A 21,924-nucleotide genomic window follows, 5' to 3' on the forward strand; every position below is an offset into this window, starting at 1 on the left:
ACAGTATACAGAACCGGACACAAAAGTGCTCCGTGACCCGGCTAAACTTCATATGACACATGAGCCAGCTAGCCTGGCCCTGTCACATATATATATATATATATATATATATTTACTCACAGAGTCCATTGCACACCATTCCAAATATTCCAAGCCCGGTGCTAGTAACCAGCAGTTTTGAAAGTGTTTTATATATATATATATATATATATATATATATATATATATATATATATATATAAATTACACACATATATGTCTACAGATTCATGTAGGGCTGCAACTAACGATTATTTTTCAATTTTAAATAATGTAATAAAAAACGTACAATTTACACTTTCATCTCTTTATTGCAATGGCCTCTCTCTCTCTCTATTCACCTTCTTATTTTACTGACATAATAATAATAAGAGATACAAGAACCCAAACACTGTGTTTCTCTAACTAGGTTTTAATGCAAAGTTATTAGTAAATATTAATTCATATGTTAACTATTTTTCATATTTTTTCATAAAACTATGAGAAGAAAGCCTTGTTTAAATTTTTTTTTATTTACCAAACTGCCCCCAGTTATGCACATCTGACCCCCAGCTTGCCACTCTGCCCCCATATATGCCTTATACCTCGTATATGCCAGATTCCACTGTGCCCCCTGATATGCCACTGTGCCCCTTATATGCCTTATACTCCTTATATGCCAGTGATATGCAACTGAGCCCCCGATATACCTTTTACCCCTAGATATGTTTTATGCCCCCCCTGATATGCCTAATATCGATATACCTTATACCCCCTATATGCCACTGAGCCCGGTGATATACCTTTTACCCCCAGATATGTTTTATGCCCCCCTGATATGCCTAATATCGATATGCCTTATACCCCCTATATGCCCTGAAATTCATAATACCCCCCATACACCACTATAACTCACCCATACACCACTCTGGCTCCTCCCCCTCCCATACACCACTCTGCCTCCTCCCCCATCCCATACTCCACTCTGCCTCCTCCCCCCTCCCATACACCACTCTGGCTCCTCCCCCTCCCATACACCACTCTGGCTCCTCCCCCTCCCATACACCACTTTGGCTCCTCCCCCCTCCCATACTCCACTCTGCCTCCTGTCAGCAACGGAGGTTCACAAGACACCAGGGAGCCATTCTCAAGACGTGTGGGAGTGGGAGGAGCCAGAGTGGTGTGTGGGAGGGTGGCTCCCATACACCCCTCTGACTCCTCCCCCCTCCAATACACCGCTTTGCCTCTCTACCTGGCTCCGTTACTGACAGGCACGTTCACTGCAGCTTCATAGAAGCCTCAGCGTAAGTGAAGGTGAGTAACGGAGGCTGTCTGTGCGATGCAGACCCCCACCGGCTGACAGAGAGGATGATTCTCTGTCAGCCGGTGGGGGTCTGCACGATGCGCACAGCCAGCCTCCATTAGTGCCCTTCACTTACGCTGAGGCTGCAGTGAAAGTGCCCGTCAGTAACGAGTCGGGAGAGAGGCAGAATGATGTATGGGAGGGGGGAGGAGTCAGAGGGGTGTATGGGAGGGGGGAGAGAGACAGAAGTGAGAGACCGGCCGACAGTGAGGGGAATCCAGGTCCCCTGCAGCGTTGCGGGGGATCTGGATTCTAGTATTATAATCCGATCTCTGTTTGAGGTCGGATTATATAAGGAGAGGAGTTTTTCAGAGCATTTGCTCTGAAAAAAACCTCTTTTTATAATCGATTAAAAAACCTCTTTTTATAATCGATTAAAAAATCGATTTTCATTATTGATTATTATCGATTTTATCGATTAGTTGTTTCAGCCCTAGATTCATGTTTTTCTAATCCATAAAGATAACTTTTTTAGGATTGAGTGTTTGCAGGCCAAGGCAGTGGTGTATTTAGATAAGGCTGATGTGAGAGGGGGAATATGATGGAAATGTGTTATTATTATCTTTTATTATTATATAGCGCCAACAATTTACGTAGCGCTGAATACAAAGGAAACTGTATGTCAATTTGAAAATACTAGGAATCAGAAAAAAATAATTATGAAATAAATTAAGTTTAAATAAATAACATTTTACTGAACGGATATGGTACAGCATAACTCCTATAACTGTATACTGAGCCAGACATTGACAGTAGTACAGCATAACCCATATCACTATACACTCAACCAGACATTGACATGGTATGCCTCTGCGCCTTTAGCAGCCTGCCTGTGCCACCTCTGCCTCTGAAGCACCCTGCCTGCATAGTATTTTTATAAAAATGTTTAAGCCCCAGTGGCCGAATGGGCTACTTACGGGAATCTTTAGGTATGTAGAGTAATGAAAGAATTGTATTTAAATATCAAAAACATTTAAAGAAACACTAACTTGGGAACATGAACACATATAACACATAATAATAAAAATCGGAAATGCTTGGCTCATTATTACTGTAAAATAAAGAAATATATAAAAAGCCTACCATATTTTGCTAATTATAAGTCTCCTTTTTGTTTCATATATCATAATAGCCGTAAATGGTTCTTTTTAAATACAATGTGTGTGTCTAGGTGTATATGTGTAGGTGAGTGATTAATAGTTTAGTTTTTAAACTTTTTGTATGAGTGACATATCTTGATAAAGAATTATGGTGTAACCCGTAATGTCGACATTTTTAACTTGAACATCCAATAAAAGATTTTCTACTTTCATAAAAAGTTCAGTTAGCTCGCCTTTTGTTTTGGACCTTATGGTTCAGGCTATAGGCACCCGGGCAGTAGATTGTGTTGTTACATTGAAGCACAGTGCAGGTAGTGTGTGCCGGTATTGCAAAGATATACATATGAGTACTATACCTGAATTTGATAAGCGAACTCTTACTGATACAGTATTCCATGGGATGGGATACATTACTTAGACGCCACTAGGTCTAAATTTTTATTTAGACCAAAGGGAGACAGTGTACCTAAAAAAAATATTATATATTTAGTGTCAGCTAAACTCTGATGTTTCATTACCAGCCCACCATGCTTTTGCAGCGCAGACCTCTATCATAGATCCAAAAAGAAAATCCACAAAATAAAGTGTCTCAACCTGGACAACTGGAATATTGGGGATGATACTAATGTTATGCCAGATTTTCCAAATAGCACTTAGATACTTAATACCGAACGAACAATTTCATAAAATGTTCTATACTATGTATTGTTTTTATCAGTTTTCTAGAGCTGTCTTTGCCAAGAGTAATTAAGCAGAATTGGACATATATCCAACTTTGGCACGCCCAAAATACTCAGACTTGTTTGTTGATGCCAACAAAAAGAAACATCTTTGGTATCAATGCCATCTGCTGATGTTGCTCATAGAACTGTTCGTTTGTCTCCCAGTAATCATTTTAATTATGTTTTGCTGATCAATATTTGCATAATGTTTTAGTGTTCTTCACCAAATGATCATCCTTATGAAAAGTTTCCATTCTACATGCTGGACATGATTACATAAATTAAGGGCAGTCTGTTTAACCCCTTAAACAACCAATGATGTAGGCACATCACAGAAAACATATAGTTAAAGACCACTGATGTGCCTGTCTTTCTTTGCGCAGTGTTGCTGTTATACCTCGACACTGAGGCATTCTTCAGCACACTAAAAAATCCGTACAAAGTAAAAGTTACCAGAACCTTCCCAGGCCTAGTTAAAAAAACCAAAAAACAATAAAATAATCATTTAAAAAAAACACGCTAAAATAAAAATGTAATACGTTTTTTAAAAGACTACAGTGATGTCACATGAAAACACTCCGTTCCCAAACGATGTAAAATAAATGTTCTAACAGTCCGAAAATTGGTGCTGTATCTTTCCAAAAATCCTTGCATAGAAAGTGTTAAAATAATACCATTCAAAATACTTTGGGGTATCTAGTTTTCAAAAATATATGGTTGGATGGGGACTAATTTGAATTGCCTAGCATCAGAGATGTCCCAGATAGGCACAGAATGACCAGATTTTAAAATTCCACGTTGAAAAGTGCACATTTCCCAAATGTGGCCTTTTAGCCCCGAAACAACTTAACAGGCATATGCATAAGTGGTATCACTATACTCAGCAGATGTTGCTGAAACATTTTGGTGGTATGTGACATATCCCATGAACTGTAAATTCATACCCGAATACAATGTATGTGGGGGGGGGGGACACAAAATAACGACCACAAACTTTGACAAAGGCTGATGGTAGAACACAGATTATAAATACCACAATTTGAAATACCCTGCTGTGTCTAGTTTTCAAAAATGTATGGTTTGATGGAGTAAATTAAATGGGTCAGCGTCAAAGATGTCCCAAATAGGACATGGACGCACGATGAACAGATTTGAAATAAAGAAGAAAAAATGGATTTGAAATAGCAATACACCATTTGTACTTATTGCCTTATAACTTGCAAGGAAACATTGGGTATTTCTAAACACAGGACACTATTAAAATCTATTTAGCATTTATCTATTTAAAAGCTATTTCATTAGCTTTTTTAGATGAGTAAAAGATTTTCAAATAGGTTTTTTTTTTTTTATTCACTATATATATATATATATATATATATATATATATATATATATATATATATCCCTTATTTGCTCGATTATAAGACGACCCTGATTATAAGAGGACCCCCAAAATCTGAATATTAATTTATGAAAAAGAAAAAGCTTGAATATAAGACGACCCTATAGGAAAAGTTTTACCAGTAAATGTTAATTCATGTAAACTATGTGAACAATTGTTTGTTAATAAAAGCTACGATTGAGAAAAATATTTTGTTTTTATTTCCTTTTTTTTTCAACCTCCCCCCCCCCCCCCAGTTATGCACATCTGCCCCCAGGCTTGCCACTCTGCCCCAGAAATGCCTTATATCCCGTATATGCCACTGTGCCCCATGATACCCCTTTTAACCCTCTAAATGCCACTGTGCCCCATGATACACCTTTTAACCCTCTAAATGCCACTGTGCCCCATGATACACCTTTTAACCCTCTATATGCCACTGTGCCCCATGAAATGCCTTTTGACCCCCTATGTCCCACTCTGCCTCCAGAAACGCCTTATACCCCTATATGCCACTCTGGCATTTAGGGGGTTAAAAGGCATATTATGGGGTAGAGTGGCATATAAAGAGGTATAGGGCATTTCAGGAGGCAGAGTGGCATATAGAGGGTTAAAAGGCATTTCTGGCGGCAGAGTGGCATTAATGGGGGTTAAAAGGCATTTCACAGAGCACTCTGCCTCCAGAAATGCCTTATGCCTCCCATTTAACACTCCCTCCTCCTCCAAACTTACCGGAGCCCCTCAGATGCAGGGGACCTGGATCATCCTGTGTTATCCCCCCCCCCAACTTACCGGTGCTTCTGAGTCCCCCGGTGCTTAGTCCGGGCAGCATGTAGATCTCTACGTGATTCGCGTAGACAACTTCCGCTCTACGCGAATCGCGTAGAGCTCTACACGCTGCCCGGACTAAGCACCAGGGACTCAGAAGCACAGGTAAGTTGGGGGGGGGGATAACACAGGATGATCCAGGTCCCCTGCATCTGAGTCCCCGGTGCTTAGTCCGGGCAGCGTGTAGAGCTCTACGCGAATCGAGTAGAGCTCTACACGCTGCCCGGACTTAGCACCGGGGACTCAGAAGCACCGTTAGTTGAGGGCGGGGGGCATAGCACAGGAGGATCTAGGTCCCCTGCATCTGAGTCCCCGGTGCTTAGTCCGGGCAGCGTGTAGAGCTCTACGCGAATCGAGTAGAGCTCTACACGCTGCCCGGACTTAGCACCGGGGACTCAGAAGCCCCGGTAAGTTTGGGGGGGGGGGCATAACACAGGAGGATCCAGGGGATCTGGATCTTAGTCTCATAGTCAGACCTATTTGAGGTCTGATTATAAGACGGCCCCGATTATAAGACGAGGGGTATTTTTCAGAGCATTTGCTCTGGAAAAAACCTCATCTTATAATCAAGCAAATACGGTATATTATAGTAAAATAGATGATATGATCTAAGCAATGTTAAAACAACTTTTTTTAAAGCCCCTGTCCTTAAGAGGTTAATCATACTATATGCCACTAGGATAATGCTGTATTAGATTCCTTGTATCACATTTTTTATTCTTTCCACATGTTTCCATCTAGTGATTTCATGAATTTCTGTGTTCTTTTCCCTTCCCGTACGTTATATCTGTATGACGCCAATTAAAAAAAGATAGCTCCTAGATTTTTTGATCTTGTGCTAAATTCTAATGTCTATTTCTCTCTGGACAATTCATATTATCTGTACTGCTATTCTGGTGTGTAAAGGTTTTTTCCCCCCAGATAGAACCATCTTTCGCAGTAATAACCTGCAGAAGGAAGTTGTCTTTTCATTTTGATTCTGTGCACAACCTAGGCTAGCAGTTATTGTGGAGTGCATATGTGTCTAGAACTCCATGAGTGCAGTGGACGAAGCTAGTGGAAACTGCAGTAAGTGGAGTTAGCTTCGGTTGCAGCAATGAATTGTGGCTCACTGGGACAAACCGGAAGTTCCAGTGGTGAGAGTGTGCAGAGTGATATTAGAGTCCATTGTTGTATGCAAGTAAAGGCAAACGTATGGTTGAGAAAGGCACTAAAATGCATATTGAGTTGGATTTTCCAGAGTTCACCATGCTTTATGAAGTGCCAACCACAGTGCGCTTTTTAGTGAGTGTGAGTGTGCGTGTGTACAGTACACCTATACATAACTTCCAAATAAAGGTTTGTATTTTTCAGCCAGCAAATACTATGAAAGTAGAATGAGCACACCAGGATGTTTGCAATATTAGGTGAAGACAGTATTCCTAGAATGAGTTGTTATATAACCAGGCCAGTTATGTGTGTCATATAAACTCTGCATCTAGACTAGCATCCAGTGCATAGGATTAACTGTGAGCCCTATGCGTACATCTTTTTTAGAGATATCTGTATGAATGCGAGGCTTCAGAAACAGAGAGAGGGACAGGGAAATACAGAGCAAAGCAAGAGAAAGGAAAAGGTAGGTGTTATAATAATGCGTGGGCTTGAGATGGCTAGGACTGCAGCGCTGAGAATTACTACAAGCTCATCTTTTGTTTTCCAATCCAATATTGCCGTTGGGAGGAATATTGCAGTCAAGGTAATTAGATTTCTCATCCTAATGTATGTAACAAGGCTTCATAATTCATTGTTCTCTAGTATAAAAATACAGTGTAGATATATTATATTATATATATATATATATATTATATAAATATCACATTGGATATTGCATGCTATGAGCCCTTATTTTTATTAAAATGGAAAGTTAATGGAAAGCTCGAGCAGTTCGCGTTCAGCCTGAGAAGTCATATTGAAGAGTGTTCTTTTGTCACCTGCGGAGAGAGGTCGTTTTCAGCCCCATTTAGTGTTATGTTAAGATATGCCTTTACTGTATGGAGGGCTTTAGGGCTGTGCATTTCAAACAGTGAATTCTAAATATTGTGCATCCCAAGTTAATAGTAACCATCTGCTTTTTATTTTACAACATACTAATATTGTGAAATATGAATTGCTCTCATTTATGTGTGTTAAAAGAAGAGCAAGATGAGTTATTTCCTGCGGTGTTTGTTTTTAGATGAGGGCTAGGGAATTTTCACCATGAATATGCATTGGTAAACAGATATGTAATATCATACATTTCTAAATAATGTTGTCACCTAACCTTATGTTAAGTGGGGATAAGGCACCTCCTGATGTTTCAACTGCTTTGACTGGCATAATCCTCAACCTCTTCTCTGACTGAGGTGTTATCACCTGGGATTACCGCAAAGCCAGGTATTAGCTATGATGCCTGGTGGTGAGAATGAACTTTAATTGAAGGTTTAGTTTCACTTCGACAAAACATTAATTGTGCTGCCTAGGATGTTATGCAAATTAAGCAAATTTTAGTCACTTAAAAAAACAATCTAGACTATTTTAAGAACCCTTCCAGTGTTTATGGCACCAACCTTTCAATACCCACTTTTTTGTCACATCCCATCTTACCTGCTTAATTTAACACTTTTTTTTTTTTGGAGTGCAGCATTAGACCCAACATTGTTAGTGTTTCTCAATGCCAAAACCCTAGAAATAATTCATTAAGAAAGTATCAATTTGCTGGGAACACTCAATGCAATACAACTCCCATGGTAGTCCTTACCATAGAAGAGGGCACTTTTCTTCTGTATGCAGTGGCGTCTCCAGGTTCATATTTAGGGGGGGCACATGGGGGGGCCAGGGACCAAAGTAGGGGGGCCAATTATAAAACGGTACATATACACTATATATATATATATATATATATATATATATATATATATATATATATATATATATATATATATATATATATATATACACATATACACACACACACACACACACACACACGTTAGACGTGCATTTTTAACTACATAATATGCACTTATCTCTTTGAAGTAAAGACTGTGATTAAAATATGATTTCAAAATAACAGCTAAATTATTTTTCATTCTTTAATATTAGCCCCTGCAGCCAATATATATAAATATTAGACCCTGCTGCAGATATATAGAAATATTACACCCTGCTTCCGATATATATTAATATTAACCCCTGCTGCGGATATATTAATATTAGCCCCTGCTGCGGATACATACTTATATTATACCCTGCTGCCGATATACATAGAAATTATACCCTGCTGCCAACATATATTAATATTAGCCCCTACTGCCGATATATAGTATTAGTCCCTGCAGCCAATATATATAAATATTAGCCCCTGCAGCCAATATTTATTGATAATAGGCCCTGCAGCCAATATATATTAATATTAGCCCCTGCTGCCGATATATATAAACATTAGTCCCAGCTTCCGATATATATTAATATTAGCCCCTGCAGCCAATATATATTAATATTAGACCCTGCTGCCAATATATTTGCCACACTGACTGCAGATCAGGGGAAGACAGTGAGAGTCAGTGCAGTGTTCCCTCCTTCTGACTGCACCGTTACATTGAGAGGTCCTCTCCCCTGTAATCATCCCCAGAGTCCCTTTGTCCCCTCATTCACTAAACCATAGCGCTCTTTTACTTACACCCTGTAGTTCAGGTATAGATCAAATAAACAACACATGGAAACAGCACATGCAACTGAATAAGACAAAAAAACCCTTGTATTTGCAGGTATACATAAATAATGTATGGAAACATAGCATTGCAGGTATAAACCAACAGAACACACAAACCCAGCATTGCAGGTATATATCAACTGGAAATCACATGTACACTCAGCACTGAAGGTTTAGATCAAATAATCAACACATGGAAACAGCACTCCAGGTATTGATCAACTGAATAAGACATGCAAATCCTATATTTCCATAAACATTAATAATGTATGGAAATATAGCCGATACAGATGAACAGAATGACACAAAACCCAGCTTTGCAGATATAAATCAATTGGAAATTACATATAAACTCTGCATTAAAGGTATAGATAAAACCCCCTAAATTACAGGCATAGATCACTGGTCACACACCCCAAAGCCAGCCCTGGTGTCCACACTGCCCACATAGAACCTGACCAGCACCTAAGTTACACATTATGTCAACTTTGTCCCCAAACAGCTGAACGTACGCCGTTTTTGTCCCATAAAGACCTCTCCCTCCCAATCTATCCTATCTACCCCCTCTCCCTCCCAATCTATCCTATCTACCCCCTCTCCCTCCCTATCTACCACATCTGCCCCCTCTCCCTCCCTATCTACCACATCTGCCTCCCAACCTATCCTATGTATCCCTCTCTCCCTCCCAATCTATCCTATCTACCCCCTCTCCCTCCCAATCAATCCTAACTATCCCCTCTCCCTCCCAATGTATCCCATCCACCCCCATCTCCCTCCCAATCTATCCCATCTACCCCCCTCTCCCTCCCAATCTATCCTTATCTATCCTTATCTACCCCCTCTCCCTCCCAATCTATCCTTATCTACCCCTTCTCACTTCCTATCTACCTCTTCTGACTCTCTAACCCCCACCTAACTTTCTAACCCCCCCTTTGAAGTTCACTTACCTTGGGCTTGTCCAGCGGTGAGATCGCGAGGTCTCTGTATCCCTGGTTCTGCCGGCTTCACTGCTGGGCGCCGGATATGACGACATATACCGGCGCTCGGCTTGAAATGCCGGCACTGCGAACCAGGAAGAGGCCTCTCGGTCGCGGAGAAGAGTGAGAGGCGCCGAACGGTTGCTGAGAACTTATTCCTCAGCAACCGCTCGGCGCCTCTCACTCTCTCCTCCGGGTCTATTAAAAAAAAAAAAAAAAGACGGCGTTTCGATTGGGGGGGCACACCGGGGGGCACAGCATGATGTAGGGGGGGCCATGGCCCCCTCTGGCCCCCCCCTGCCGACGCCACTGTCTGTATGCTACATGTTTTGTTTGTTTGTTATCTTTATTTTTTTTTGTTTGCTTTGGTGTCAAGAATGAGAATTATAATCAGCATTTGTTTTTTCCAAGAATGTAGTATTTTACTATTGATTTTTGTTTCTGGATTCCTTTTATATACAAGTACTTTCACATTTAAAGCAGATGTTGTTTTTAATATCACAAATGGCATTTAAGATGGACCTTGTGTCATTTTTCTGTATTGTGTGGGGTACACATCTATGTGGAGCACCTTAGAAAGTACCTGTACGATGTGTTTTCTGGCCCCCATATGTTATGTTACATGGCTTTTATAACACATTTCTATTTGCTATGCAGATCCAAGAGTATAATGAAAGTCATATGAAATATTAATTGAGGGGGACATATTCCCCTTCTTATGTCTTATTTAGCCATCCAAAATTAAAATTATATATTAAGTTTAAACCATGTAGCTTTATGGGAAGTGTCGTTTATGCACAAAATACTTTTGTGTGTTCAAGATTACAGGTCCTCTTCAGAAACGATGACCAGGCTACTTGCTGCTGTGCTTTATTAATTCAGAAAAAGAAAAATTGTAATTAAAACATTTGGCTGATGAACATGTTTACAAGATTACTTTTTTAATTTTTGTAAATTATTTTTCTACCATGTAGAAATCCCAGACGTTGGTTCCAGAACTTTTTTGGATTCGGTCAAGGGTGTGAAGAGGAAAAAAATTGTAACTGAAAATCATCATAAGAAAATACCAAAGTCACCACTGAAGAATGTATCTAAAGATAAGCAAAGGAATGAAATAGAGGCCATTGCCGCTTCCAGCAGTGATTTTTCTGTCTCTAGCAGCTCCAAATATAAAGAACTTTTAGTTTTACCTGATCAGAAACAAAGCATCACACAATTTCTCAGTCCAGAGTTGATTGTGCAATCTGTGAAGTCGGGTATTTCAATGCAAGCTAAAAAGCTTTCTGTACCTCCTGACTTATGTAATGGGAGAAGTGAGAAGTCTGAATATGGTAATAAAATGGCCACATCAAAGGAAAGGACTACTTCGAACCCTTTACCAAGTAGCCATAGGAGTGCAAATATAAATTCACAGAATGTTAATAAACAGTATGCATGTGCAAACTCAGCTTTCGATGTGTTGTTGAAAGCTATGGAGCCTGAGCTCAACACCTTAAACCAGTCTTGGCCACCCTGTGGAACACAAACAGAAAAACAAGGACATTTAGTAAAATGTACAACCTCATCCCCTCTTTCACATCATGAAACAAGTTTAAGATATTTGGATTACCATTCTTCTGGCTCTAGTGGGCAGCTATGCATGTCAACAAAAGGTTCTCCATCTGCTCTTTTTCACTCAGTCAGTGAATATGAACAGAGTCGTTCTGAGAGAAGGCTGCAAGAACAGAAAACTTCTGCATGTCCTAGCTCTCTGGAAGCTATCAAACACCAGCAAGTTTACAGTGTTTCTGTAACTTCTTCAATAGCTAACCCTTCATCTTCTACAATAACTCAGGTTGTTCCTGTACCAGGAAACTCTTCTTCCTCAACTAGTCACTCTAGGTTGTCTGTAAATTCTTCTTATAATCTAACTCAAGCAACTTCACTTGCAAGTGGAGAGCAAATGTGCAATATTGTTCTAAAAGACCAGAAACCAAAAAAACAAGGTAAATATATTTGTGAATATTGCAACAGAGCTTGTGCAAAGCCCAGCGTCCTATTGAAGCACATTCGGTCTCATACTGGTGAGCGCCCATACCCTTGTGTGACGTGTGGATTTTCATTCAAAACAAAAAGCAACCTATACAAGCACAAAAAATCTCATGCACATGCAATTAAGGTTGGCCTTGGTCTACGACCGGATTCTGGAGCGATGGTGCTTTCAAGTGATTCTGAAAAAGTACTCTGTATTCATTCGGATGTAGATGAAAGTGGAGAAAGTGATGATGAGTACACCTCTGAAGAAAGGCAAGATGAAATGACATCTCCTGGCTTAGAATGTTCAGAAACTGTAAATATGGTATCCAAAACAGAAGATATGTTACACAAAGAAAGTCAGTCTTCTTTAAACTGCCCTGTTGCAATGTTACAGCAGACATCTTTGAAAGAGAAAAATACAAAATCCACAGTCACCGATTTACCAAAAGTAGTTATTTACCCGGTCAGCATTTCTCCATTGAGAGCAGACAGCCCTAAAGTCCTTGAGTCGACTTCTGAGAAGTTTGTTGCACAGATGCCAGATTTCAAAACAAAAATCAAGAATCAAAATGTGTTGCGGACATGTTCACTAAGCGAAGTGGAACAGCCCATGCACAAGAAGGATGATGTGGTTCAAGTAGAAGATAAACACTTGTCAAATATGGTAACTTCTCATGCACTACTGCAGAGACAGCAAGCTACAGATTGCTCCCAAGAAGAGCAAAACAAATGTATGTTGAGTCCTAGAAGCTTGGGAAGCACCGACTCTGGTTATTTCTCTCGTTCAGAAAGCGCAGACCAAGCAATGAGCTTGCCGACTCCTTTTTCAAAACGTCTGCCTTCTGCTGATAAAGACATCTCCCTAAGTGTAAGCACCACAATACACAAAGCTGGATCAGTATTACCATCAATACAACCAATTTCTGTTGAGAAATCAACCATTACTACTGGAACAATGAGACCTCCCTTAGGAACAAGAACACTGGAAGAGCGGATTTCAAAATTAATATCCGACAATGAAGCAGTAGTAGATGACAAACAGCTAGATAGTGTCAAACCAAGACGCACCTCTCTCTCAAGGAGAGGGAGCATTGATTCTCCAAAGTCTTACATATTTAAGGACTCCTTCCAGTTTGATTTAAAGCCTGTAGGAAGACGCACTAGCTCAAGTTCTGACGTACCAAAATCCCCATTCACGCCAACTGATAAATCTAAGCAAGTGTTTTTTCTTTCAGTTCCTTCACAATATCCTTCAATGGACTGTTTGCCAATTACTAGAAGTAATTCAATGCCAACGACAGGCTATTCAGCTGTTCCACCAGGTTTACCTACTTCTCAGCCACTGCGTGTCAGTCAGTCATTTGATGAGAAAATAGGTTCTCTCTATGATGATGTTTTTATATCCGGTCCTTCTATCCCTCAGCAAACTGCACATCCTCGCACTCTTGTTAGACAGGTTGCAGTAGAAGACTCTTTAAACACCGAGCACTATGGTCTGGGGCCAGCACGCTCAGTAGACGAAAGTTATCCTGGAAACAAAGTTCCATCAGATGTTTTGCTGCCGAGAAGTAAATCTTTTATACAAGGCTCGAGTTTGGACAAGACAAAAAAAACACATCAAGGAAGAGGTACAATGTTTGAGTGTGAAACCTGTAGAAACAGGTACAGAAAATTAGAAAACTTTGAAAATCACAAGAAGTTTTACTGTTCCGAGTTACATGGACCAAAGAGTAAAACAGTATCTCGGGAAACAGAACACAGCTCAGCAGTAAATAGCTCACAGCCTCAAATTCTTCACTACAGAGTAGGTCCTTCATCAGGAGTGTTGGATCATCCACTGCAAATAAGAAAAAGAAGAAAGATGAAAAGCGTTGGAGATGATGATGAGCCACAACAAACAGATAACCGCATTGCTGCTGAGAGTACAGAAGCTGTTAAAAGTTCAGGTTGTACAAAGAATTCATCTACTATTACTATATTGGGCTCCCAATCATGTACAGTATCAACCCTCAATCCTCAAGTACAGTTGGTGGCGAGGAGCACAGAGACCAGTGTAGATAGCAAGCACCCTACAATGGAGAAAAATGTACATTTAATTTCTCAAGAAAATATCAGACCAAAAAGTCAAGGAACTGGGATTTCTGTTATTCAGCACACAAATTCATTAAGTAGGCCAAATTCATTTGAGAAATCTGAGTCTGTTGAAAGAGTTTCACCCGTGCCATTTTATGAACCCCATAAAAGTGTGAACCATCCTTTAAATAGAGTTGGCATCCGTCATGATGAAAGATCCAGTTGCTCTTCTCGCAATTCCCCTAACAAATTAGTTGAAATACCTAGACCAGAAGTTCAAGAGAGTCAGCATGGCCTTTCTGCTGAACGAACTGCTTTAAATACACAGTCTCGTCTGGTACGCCAGCATAACATTCAGGTCCCAGAGATATTGGTTACAGAAGAACCAGATAAAGTACCAGAAAGCCAAACAAAAGATCAAGAAACACAAGAGAAATTTTGTTGGCCACAACGTAGTGGAAGCCTTTCTAATTTACCTACTGAAAAACTTCCTCCCAAAAAGAAACGAATAAGGTTAGCTGATCTGGGGCACTCATCTGGTGAATCAAGTTTTGAGTCAACGCTTTCAAGGAGTCTAAGTCGAGAGAGCAGCTTATCTCGTGCGTCAAGCCTCTCGGCTTCATTTGATAAAGAAGAATATGCAAAACCTGACAGTTCCACAAAAGTAGATGGAGTAAATAAATCATCTGAGTTTCTCACTATACCAACTGGCTTGAATGTTTTTGGTGGTCAAAGGGAAATGAGACGAGCTTCATCAGAGCAAATAAACTGTACACAGCCTTCAATGGAAGTCACAGATTATAGAAGTAAATCTTTCGATTGCGGAAGCATGTCTCGATCAAGGTCGTTGTCGCCCATTAATACCATGAGTCCTAAATCCCACCTAGGTGCCACAAATATTGGCCACGTTCCTTTGCTAGAAAGGAGGAGAGGGCCTCTGGTAAAACAGATATCTTTAAATATTGGTGCTGAAGACACAGCCCCTTTATCTAAGCATGCAGGGAAGCAGGTTTTACCACAACCTAATGTGCCAATAGAGAACAGATACTTAACAGAGATTAATGTATGCTCTAAAGAAGCCAATAAACAAAAAACAGCAAGTGAGCTGTCTTTTTTGGCTGAAAATGCACAACCAGCTAGTGTGGTGTCTAGTAAGCATTCTCTGTATTCTACTTCTGTACATACAACTAAAGCCACCTTATTCGATCGTGATTTTATTCACAGTATACAAAGTGAGCCAAGAAGAAATGGTAAAGATACAAATACAGTTCTCAATGCTGCAAGTGAACTGTCTCGTTTTGCTCCCAAATATGTGCTGAAAATTCCTAAAATGCAAGAAAACGATTTTTGTTCTTCCAGTCTCTCAGTAAGCTTATTGCCAAATAGATCTTCTACCAGTTCCACTGGCAAATCATGGAACCTTATAGCTGGCGGGACAGAGAGTCTTCAAAATCAGAATCAGTCTGTCAAATTAAGTGGTAAATGTAAAAATGCGTATTCAGTTGCTGTTCCAGTTCATAACTATAGTTATTCAGGTTACGGTTTCTCATCACCTGCATCCCCTCCTGATATTTTAGTAACACAGGATCAAGGCAATCAAACAGTTTGCAGAGCAGATTTCCAAGTGCCGAATATTAGAGATAAATTACATATGTCAAAGTCTCAGGAAGAGTCTAGTAGACCTATTTCAAGCCCAAACAAAGCAGATGACTGTGATAATATTTTTCTAAAATGTAATCTGCAAAAAGTGCCAGTTCCTTGTCTCCTTCCCCAGCAAGAGGCCTCTGCTTCAAGCAAGCGAATGTTATCACCAGCAAACAGTTTAGATATTGCCATGGAAAAAAATCAGAAACGAGTAAAAGATGAAAACGGTGCTGCATGTCATACCAATAGCCAACAAGTACATCTGGTGAATATAAAACCTGGGGACTCTACTAAGCCACGGAAACCAATGCTAGTACGTCAGCTCTGCACCACTAGTGAGTTCTTAGATCAGGATAATACACTAGCACCAGGGAGAAATAATCAAGCTAGTAAGTTTTCAGGAATACTGCTTGGTGATTCCAGTTCACCTAAAAAAGCAGTTTCTTGCCCTTCTAATCATATACGAGATGTGGTAGAGTATCAAAAAAACAAATCACCAGAATCATTGTGTCCTGAAGCTGAAATCCCGCAAGAAACTACTCCAGGAAGTACCCAGTCATGCGTTTTAAAACCTGTATATAGTACTCAGGAGAAGCTGGCTTTTGCTACAAAAAACATCCAGATCCAAGGACAAGTAAAACTAGGTGCAGCAATATCTGTGGTTAATATGGGGGATATGCAGAGACTGTCATTTCCAAGTCTGAAGACAACAACAAGTTTTACATGGTGTTATCTGTTAAAACGGAAGCCAATGCATCTTCCACAGAGCGACCAAAGGACTTCTGCCTATGCTTCCTGGACCATTAGTCCAAATAACCCAAATATATTTGGTTTACCAACCAAAGTAGCACTTTCTCTACTGAATTCTAAACAGAAGTCTGAGAAAGTCATATGTACCCTAGTGAAAACCTCTCATCCAAGGCAAGACATTCTAGTTTACTCAAGCAAATGGATAAATTCTATGAACAAGGTAAGAAAGACATTATATGTCTCATGAATACACAGCATAATAATAAAAAAAAAGCACTAAAGAAACCAATAAAATTATATTTATATATTATATGGACATTAAATAGGGTCTAAAAGTCCACTACTAGAATGCACATACTGGAAAAAAAAGAAAATTCTCAATATTTGGTGTTACCACCATTTGCCTTAATGACTGTTAATCTTTGAATGACAAATATAGCGTCACCACAATTAAGAAAATGTATAAGCAAAGGATGTGTAAAGAGGATATTCATAGAAATAGTAATTTTGCACAAACATAAAGATTTAACAATGAGATTAATAATGTATTAATCTTGTTAATATATTTCTAAATAATAAGAATCAACTGAGTTACAATATTTAACTACTTTTTTGGACGGTGTTTTTTTTTTTTTTGAGTACTGGTGTCTAAATCTATCTCAATATACAACATTTCGGGCAGGGTTGGACTGGGGATAAAACTTGGCAATTAAATGAAACTAAAAATCAAATGAATGAGCTAACGAATCTAAAATAAAAAGCATCCAAAAAAACACCTACAAAAAAAACAAAACACTTGAAACAAACAAAAGTGAGGTCAGCACTAATCAAGTAATTTAATAAGTGTGGAGGCAATCTCCCACTAGCCATGAGTGCTATATAAAATGTAAAAAAAAAAAAAAAAAAAAAAAGTATACAAGGAATATAAACAAATATAATACTCATAAATCTGAATAGTGTCCGATTATAGATCGGTGTCGGAGACGTATATGAAGATTGGTTTGTGAGTACCCACCTTTTGAGATTGCTGCAGTATATTTGAGGTTTCCACAAGAGGATTTTACACTGATATATTGTAGGATACTATTCAGATTTATATTAATATTGTTTATTCATCATTGTACATTTTTTCCATTTTTTATAGCACTCATTGATAGCGAGTAGTTGCCTCCATAGTTATTCAATTATTTAATTTGCGCTGACCTCACTTTTGTTTGTTTCAAGCATTAAATAAACTGCCCGTTAGTTACCCTGAGCATACACCACACTCTTCCACTGGCATACATCCATGCCACCATGTAAATCCAGCCGGAGCCCCCTAGTGTAACAATAAAGCATTAGCTTACTTATTTGAATAAAAATGTTTTTTTTCCCTCTTTAATACATTAGTTATCTTCCTACAAATCTCCTGGAAGTCAACCAGATGACAAAAAAAATACAGAAACCTATACAGATCAAGATAAAGAAGTGTTTCTAAACAAAGCTGAGCCAAGAAGAGTCAAGATATTTGATGGAGGGCAAGTCCTTTTGTTTCCTATTCATTTTGTGTTCCTGTGTGTAATGAATGCTTTTGCCATTGTCATCTACATTAGAACCATTGCTAGATATGCTGTTAGAGGCATAACAATTAAACATGTTCGTATTAATTGCCTCCACACTTATTCAATTAAACACAGGGTTAGCACAGCTGTTATTTACTACATGGTGTGAAGGGGGCTATAGGAATTTGGGACGCAAACGGTTGTCATTTTGTCAGAGCCAAGTAACACAAACTTGTATTCTGTAATAGCAGCTATATCAACTATAAATTAGAAGGGAAGCGGCACTTAAAATCAGTCACCCAATTTGATATGATTCGCTTTTTTTTTCCACAACTGCGTAAGCATATGGAGAAAAAAGTATGATCACCTTTTCATTGTTATTCCATTGTAGTGCTGTTGGGTCTATAAACTAAAAAGGGAGTTGGATGGAGAGTTTGCAAAAAGTTGCAGTGTAATATCTTTGTCTTAATTTTACATTATAAAGGGTCAGCCCAAGAACCACTTGAATGTCCCTGTATAAAGCATATTTAAATTGGTGAGATTTCTGAAAAGGCACTTTGGATTACATGGATTACACTATTCATTATGCAGGTCCAATTTAGTTATTTTTTTACTTTTTAATAGAATTTAAGTTGTTTTTTTTCCTTAAGATTTTTGCATAAAAACTTTAATTTTATATTTATTGATATGGAAAACAAAAGACTTGGTTTTCAATAGTCTGTCTAAAAGTAAGAATGTTCAATGTTATTGCAAGAACTTGTTTAATTGGTGTTAGACACCCACTAGTGGCGGCAGAGAGAAAGCATATTAGCCATTGCTGCATAGTTGAGCACTTCTCTGGGAACTTCTGCTGTAGCATATAATAATACAGTTCGTGTCAATACCATGCTATTTATCACCAACGCCATCTATACCCCAGTCTGCATTTTCCCAGTATATAGAAGTATCTTCTGTCTGGTTTACATAATAAAACACCAGGTGGTCTAAAGCAAGGGGCTGTTAAGAAAGAGCTGTTTAATGTGATGCAGAAAGATAGATGAGTAAAGAACCATTTTGATAGAATACTAGACTGGCAGGAAAAAATTCACTCTTAAAGGGATATACCAGCCATCATATGCGCTTTAAGGCATATGCATACCCGTATACCCGTATGTGTGCGTATAATATACATACATACCCAGAGCCTCCCCTTGCGGGATGCAGCCAGGACGGCACACTGACATCAGTGAGTGGTCCTACCCATGGGCGTAGGAGACGGGGGGGACACATCCCCCCCCGGTAACTCATGCGGGGGGGACCGATAATGAAGAAATCCCCCCCAGGGCCGTAGGAACCCCCCGTCAATAGAAACGCCGCAAATGCAGCCCGCGAGACCTCGAGGTGCGGCCCGCGTAAGATCAGCAGCCAGGGCAACCGATCTTACGCGTTCCGCACCTCGAGCCCTGCTACAACAAGAGCCCTGCTACTTACCTGTGGGAGGGTCTTCTGTACTGCACAGAGGAAGCGGAACCCAGCAGAGTTCACGTGACATCACATCACATCCTGCTTCCTCTGTGCAGTACCAGAGAACGCAGAGGGAGGCCGCGCCCCCTGCTGAAATCTGTGAGCGGCATCGAGGAGCTGCAGTGCAGGTAAGGGGGGTGGGGAGGGTGTTTGAATGAGTATGCGTGATTGAGGGAATGAATCTGTGAATGAATGAGTATATGAATGAATGAGTGTGTGTGTGTGATAGCATGGATGTGTAAGTGCTGGAACCTAGGCATGATGGGACTGTGATTGCTGTTAGCAATCACACTTGCTATCATGCCAAGTCAGCAAGTACATGCTGAAACCTAGCTAGCTGCCCCCCTTGTGTATTTATGCTGCCAGCAATATGGGGTCTGCACATCACTTACAGCCACCCTGTACCAGCATGTACTCACTGCCTGGGTGTGATAGGAGTGTGATTGCTAGTGATTGATAGTGTGAGAAGGGAGGGTAGGGAGGGGGTAGATTGTAAGAAAGTGTGAGAGGGGGTAGATAGTGTGAGAGATGGGGAGAAAGTGGGGATCTGATGGGGGAAAATGCTGTCCCCCCCAGATTTTTAGGAGTTCCTACGCCCATGGTCCCACCGACATCGCAGGAACCCCCCCCCCCTTTTAAAGGGGAAATGGGCAGGGAGTGGGGCGTGTCAAAACCGCCCGTGTCCACTTCCGGATTCAGGTGTTGAAGAAGCTGGAGAAGCGGCAGTTAGTTCTCAGGTGTGTGGATATCATAGCTCAGAGATCCCTTTAAATTTCAGTGGTGTACCTTTTGCAAAAGAAAGGGGGATTCTGCCTCTTCTCCCACCCCTGTTTTTTTGTTCATCCGAACATATGGCCAGTTAGCTCCCCCTCTGGCTCGGCAAATGCTGCAGACGAGGATCTGTTTAGAGTACTTTTACCCCTTAAGGGTAACGGATTGTCCTTAAACCCATTAAAGACTATGTATTGTGAGCCTGTTCATGTACAGGCTTTGTCGTGAAAGGGTTAATATGCTTTCAATGATCCCTTTAATACAGAAAAAACATAGGATAACACAAAACTAGATACCTCTAAACACTTTCTGTCACATGATTGTTGAAGCTTGACATTCTCCAATGTACACTGCTGTAGAGCCCTGCGCGGGACTACTTTTTTAATCCCACTCCCGCCCGCTCCCGCGGTTTTTAATCCCGCTCCCGCGGTTTTTAATCCCGCTCCCGCAATGTGGGTGTGCCGCTCCCGCCACATTTGTGGCCAATCCCGCCCGCTCCCGCCACATTTGTGGCCAATCATGCCCGCCTCCTTACCTGATTTCCTCCCGCGCGGCTGCCCTCGAGTTGTTCCCTCACGGCGTCTCTTCTCTTGCTCCGCCCAGGAACAAGGCGGAGTCACAGGAAGTTACGTCACATCACGTGACTCCGTTTTGTTCCTGGGCGGAGCAAGCTAGGAGACACTGTAAGGGAGCAGCAAGAAGGCAGCCTTGCGGGACTGCGCGGGATTACCGGGACCCGCAGGTACAGTGCCTGACCGCCCGCTCCCGCCCGCAGCCCCAGCAAGACCGCCCGCGCCCGCAAGTTTTTTGGCGGTTCCCACGGGACCCGCCTCCCAGTGCAGTCCTCTACACTGCTGCAGTGCAATTCTCTCAGTTCAAATGTTATCGAAGCTGCCAATTACTCTGTATATATCAAGCCGTGCTTAAACACCTTAAACATCCTTCAGCTATGGGTTGGTGCACTGTACCTCCCACCATTTTCAGAAAAAAGTCAAGCGATAATGGGGATTTTAGTCCGACAATAGATTGTTTTCTACATGTTAAGCAGAATTTTACCTGTGCCAATTACTGTTAGCTTTTGTTTGGGTGTATTTTCTTCATTTTGAGTAATCACGTATACGACTATAATTTTTCTTCAACGCCAGTTCTAATTTTAGCAAATCCTTTCCTTAGGTACAAATCAAATGAAGATTATGTGTATATCCGTGGCAGAGGAAGAGGAAAGTACATTTGTGAAGAGTGTGGAATAAGATGCAAGAAACCCAGCATGCTGAAAAAGCATATCCGTACACACACAGATGTGCGGCCTTACCACTGCAACTACTGCAATTTCTCCTTTAAAACTAAAGGTATGGCACGCATTGGTGTTAATATTACAATTTAAAAAACTTTGAAAGATATATTCCCCTTTGTGGTAGTGCTGAACCCAGCTTCCAGTGGGCCAGCCCTTCAAGACACCTGCTTATAGTGTCAAGCTGGTAGAGGGTCTGGCATGGTGCGTGGTACC

The 21,924-nt window shown here is 40.5% G+C and overlaps 1 protein-coding gene across 1 annotated transcript in view; it reads left to right on the forward strand.

The window, feature by feature from the left end:
* Nucleotides 1–2,285: 2,285 nt before the first annotated feature.
* Nucleotides 2,286–21,924, forward strand: part of LOC149302698 (zinc finger protein 40-like) — a 33,407-nt gene continuing 13,768 nt past the window's right edge. The window contains exons 1-4 of the mRNA XM_089482317.1: nt 2,286–2,310; nt 11,094–16,822; nt 17,992–18,119; nt 21,591–21,766. Of these exons, the coding sequence (XP_089338443.1) occupies nt 2,286–2,310; nt 11,094–16,822; nt 17,992–18,119; nt 21,591–21,766 (6,058 nt within the window). The remainder of the gene's footprint in view (nt 2,311–11,093; nt 16,823–17,991; nt 18,120–21,590; nt 21,767–21,924) is intronic.

This window comes from Sceloporus occidentalis, unplaced genomic scaffold (genome assembly GCF_023333645.1).
Source record: "Sceloporus occidentalis isolate IW3139 unplaced genomic scaffold, rSceOcc1.0.p SCAF_18, whole genome shotgun sequence".
Classification (NCBI taxonomy): domain Eukaryota; kingdom Metazoa; phylum Chordata; class Lepidosauria; order Squamata; family Phrynosomatidae; genus Sceloporus; species Sceloporus occidentalis.